Below are 3,989 nucleotides of genomic sequence, written 5' to 3'. Positions count from 1 at the left end.
TGTGAACTATAATGTTCTGTTTTATTTGGTATTAATCTGGAATAATCTTTTTTTCTTTTTTGCTCTTATGGTTACCTGCTTACCCTGGTTTTATTTGTTTATATTTTATATAGGAAACTATATTTGCAATGGTCACAGAAAAATTTATGTGATTACAGTTTTTAAATTATCTTTTATTTAATCCCAGAGCTGTAGAAATATCTTATATAGGGGACCCTTACCTAACAGTGTCATTTCCAAAATTTCTCTGTTCCTATCAAAGGCAGAACCATCCTTTTATTGACCCAGGTGCAAATGGGTGAGCCTCCTTTTACTGCTCATTGTCCCTCTTCATTTATGTAATCACTTGCTAAAATTTTATCAAATTTGCTTGCACAAAATCTCTGACACATTATTTCCTTCTTTAAACTCATATACACACCACTACGATTCAGGCCCCAGTTTCTTTCTCTACTAGACTGTTACATTAACCTCTTTAGTAAGTGATGTCTTTGCTATAAATTTGTATCTATGACAGCCTATTCTCATAGATTCTGGAATTATTTTTTAAGCACAGATGAGACTGTTACACCTGCTGGCCCCAAACTCAATATATTCCAGTGCCTCCCTATTACTTCTGGAATATCAACTCCTTTGCTTGATGTTTAAAGTCCTTAAAACCCGAGAACAACATATACATTTCCAGTTTTATTAAATGAGGCTATCCTTCTTGCAACTATAGTTCAGTCAAGAAGACCTTGCTTTCTAAATTCCACTGCTACTCCCACACATAGCAGCCTTTGTGTGCCTTTAAACTGTTTTTTTCCCATATAACCTTGTTCCTGATTCATAGTTATTTAATAACTATTGCTTGCTTGGTTGATTCTTAGAGAACACTCTTTATGCCTGTCTACCTTTTAGAGTCCCCAGACTCCTTCAGTATTCTGCTAATAAACCTCTTGTTCTCGGATCTAGTTACTAGCTTCTTCCCGCATCTTATTATTTTCTATCTATTTTATAAAAATATAGAAAGTACTTAGTCCAGTGTCTGACAGACAATAGTTGTTTAATAAATGTTTCTTCCTTTTCCCTTCCATACATACAAACAGTCATACATATGTATGCAAGCTTTCTCCCTTGGCAGAATGTTTCACTTTTGAATCTATTTCCTTTTGGTTAGAAGTGTCTGGTTCAGAGGGTTAATGAATAAGTTTTGATTGGTGTGGAAAAATTAAAACAAAATTGTTAAAATGTTAATGCTTTAATACAAAACTCTAATTTTAAAAGGGGGCTCAAATATTGAACAAAGGGGAAAATATAACTGGCAGCAATGAAGCTCTAATAAGAGTCCCTAATTCCCTCTGACTACCAGGAGATTATTTAAACAAGGGGCTCCCCAGCTTTACATGTGAACCTATCTACCTATTTTGTCTTCTCCCTGTGGCACAGAATAGCCTTGAAAAGTTACTTTATATTATTATGTTTTAGGTTTCTTTTCACTAACCTATCTGTTCAAAGAAGTCATTGTGATAACAAAATAGACAGTTTAGGGGATCACTTTTAAAGCTGACCATTTCTCCTTTACTTTGAAAATGAATTAATTGGTAATAATTTTCATTGCAGGTGAATCAATTTTGATTTCTGAATTCATACATTTAAAAAAATGGAACCCAGGAATAATGTGACTGAATTCGTGCTCCTAGGACTGACTCAAAATCCTGAGATTCAGAAAATATTATTTGTTCTCTTCTTACCCATCTACATTCTAACTTTGGGAGGCAACCTCTTGATCGTGTTAACAGTCATTTCTAGCCATTCTCTGCGATCTCCCATGTACTTCTTCCTTGCCTTTTTATCTCTAATGGATGCTGTTTATTCCACAGCTATTTCACCTAAAATGATCATAGACTTGCTATATGAGAAGAAAACTATTTCCTTCAGAGCATGCATGATCCAGCTTTTTATTGCACACTTATTTGGTGGTGCAGAGGTCTTTCTCTTGATGGTGATGGCTTATGACCGCTATGTGGCTATCTGTAAGCCCTTATACTACTTAATTATCATGAGGAGAAATACATGTGTTCTGCTGCTGGTAGTAGCATGGGTTGGAGGTTTCCTTCATTCACTGGTTCAGCTCCTTTTAATTTTCAGGCTCCCCTTCTGTGGTCCTAATGTCATTGATCACTTCATCTGTGACATGTACCCCTTACTAGAACTTGCGTGTACCAATACCTATATCATAGGACTGTCAGTGGTTGCTAATGGAGGAGCAATCTGTGTTGTCATCTTTACACTGTTGCTTATCTCCTATGGGGTCATCCTAAGTTCCCTGAAGAGTCACAGTATGGAAAGCCGACTCAAAGCTCTTTCTATTTGCATATCCCACATTACAGTTGTTGTCTTATTCTTTGTACCTTGTATTTTCATGTATGTTAGGCCTGTCTGTACCTTCTCCATTGATAAAACAATAACTGTATTTTTTACTATTGTCACCCCTATGCTGAACCCTTTAATCTATACTCTGAGGAACAAGGAGATGAAGAATGCCATGAGACAGCTCTGGAGGAGAAAAGATGACCCAGACAAACACTAATATTTCTCAAGAGAAACCCAAAAAGGCATTCCAAGTGTAAGAGTTTTTTTTCATTGGGATCAAAATGGTGGTTAATGAAGAGACCATCTTCTCTGTCAGTCAATTGATACATAAACACTGTTTAAGCATCAGTTTCATGGCCCCTAAAGTGGATTTTCCTCAAAATTCTACTCTAAAGTTTCCATGGACACCTAAGAAAAACCACTATTCATTTTGTAGTTGGGGATATTTTTTTTTCAGTTAATCAATTGTCATTTTATTTAATTTTTTTTACTTTTAAACATTATTTTTATTTGGTCAATTTCAAACATTATTCATTGGATACAAAAATCATTTTCTTTTCCTCCCTCCCCTCTTGCCACCCCTGCCTTAGCTGGCGCGTGATTCCACTGAGTATCACATGTGTCCTTGATCCGAACACATTTCTATGTTGTTGGTATTTGCACTAGGATGTTCATTTAGAGTCTACATCCCCAATCATATATCCTTGGCCCCTGTAGTCAAGCTGTTGCCTTTCCTAGGTGTTTTTACTCCCAGTTCATCCTCTCCTTGTCGATAGTGTTTTTTTCTCATAGATCCCTGCAGATTGTTCAGGGACATTGCATTGATACTAATGGAGAAGTCCATTACATTTGATTGTACCACAGTGTATCAGTCTCTGTGTATAATGTTCTCCTGGTTCTGCTCCTCTCACTCTGTATCACTTCCTGGAGGTTGTTCCAGTCCCCATGGAATTCCTCCAGTTTATTATTCCTTTGAGCACAATAGTATTCCATCACCAACATATACCACTATTGGTTCAGCCATTCCCCAATTGAAGGGCATCCCCTCATTTTCCAATTTTTTGCCACCACAAAGAGCGCAGCTATGAATATTCTTGTACAAGTCTTTTTCCTTATTGTCTCTTTGGGGGTACAAACCCAGCAGTGCTATGGCTGGGTCAAAGGGCAGACAGTCTTTTAGTGCCCTTTGAGCATAATTCCAAATTGCCCTCCAGAATGGTTGGATCAATTCACAAACTTGGGGATATTTTTTAAAGGAAATTGGTTTTATTGACTTACTCTATAACTGCTATTGTAGAAGAAGAATGCTGAGAATGTATTATGAGTGGGAAGGCTTGTGTTTCCTTCCAGAATAAATGTGCTAATTTCACTATTGACTTGGATCTTTTATTATTCCAAGATTTAAGTACAGATTAACTGGAGTCTGTAGAAATGTGTGGTTATATTTTTATCTGTTGTGAGATTAAATATGCTCCTAAGAATAGACATATGAAAAATTCAATCAATGTAAAATAATTTCAAATATTATATTTTATAAGATTTATTAATAATCACCAGAAGTGACAATATAAAAAGGTACCAAAATAAAACTACATGCCCATGGCTTATCTACCTGCTCAAACACCTCATTCCAC

At 36.1% G+C, this 3,989-nt stretch overlaps 1 protein-coding gene across 1 annotated transcript; it reads left to right on the top strand.

Moving 5' to 3' along the window:
• The first annotated feature begins 1,630 nt into the window (after window positions 1-1,630).
• Window positions 1,631-2,572, top strand: LOC100019481 (olfactory receptor 4A15). The gene has a single exon (XM_001372283.3). It carries the CDS (start codon window positions 1,643-1,645, stop codon window positions 2,570-2,572), a length of 930 nt encoding a protein of 309 aa, XP_001372320.3. The 5' UTR covers window positions 1,631-1,642.
• Window positions 2,573-3,989: the final 1,417 nt, after the last annotated feature.

Source organism: Monodelphis domestica, chromosome 6 (genome assembly GCF_027887165.1).
Source record: "Monodelphis domestica isolate mMonDom1 chromosome 6, mMonDom1.pri, whole genome shotgun sequence".
NCBI classification, from domain to species: domain Eukaryota; kingdom Metazoa; phylum Chordata; class Mammalia; order Didelphimorphia; family Didelphidae; genus Monodelphis; species Monodelphis domestica.
This window is presented reverse-complemented; position numbering and strand designations above follow the sequence as displayed.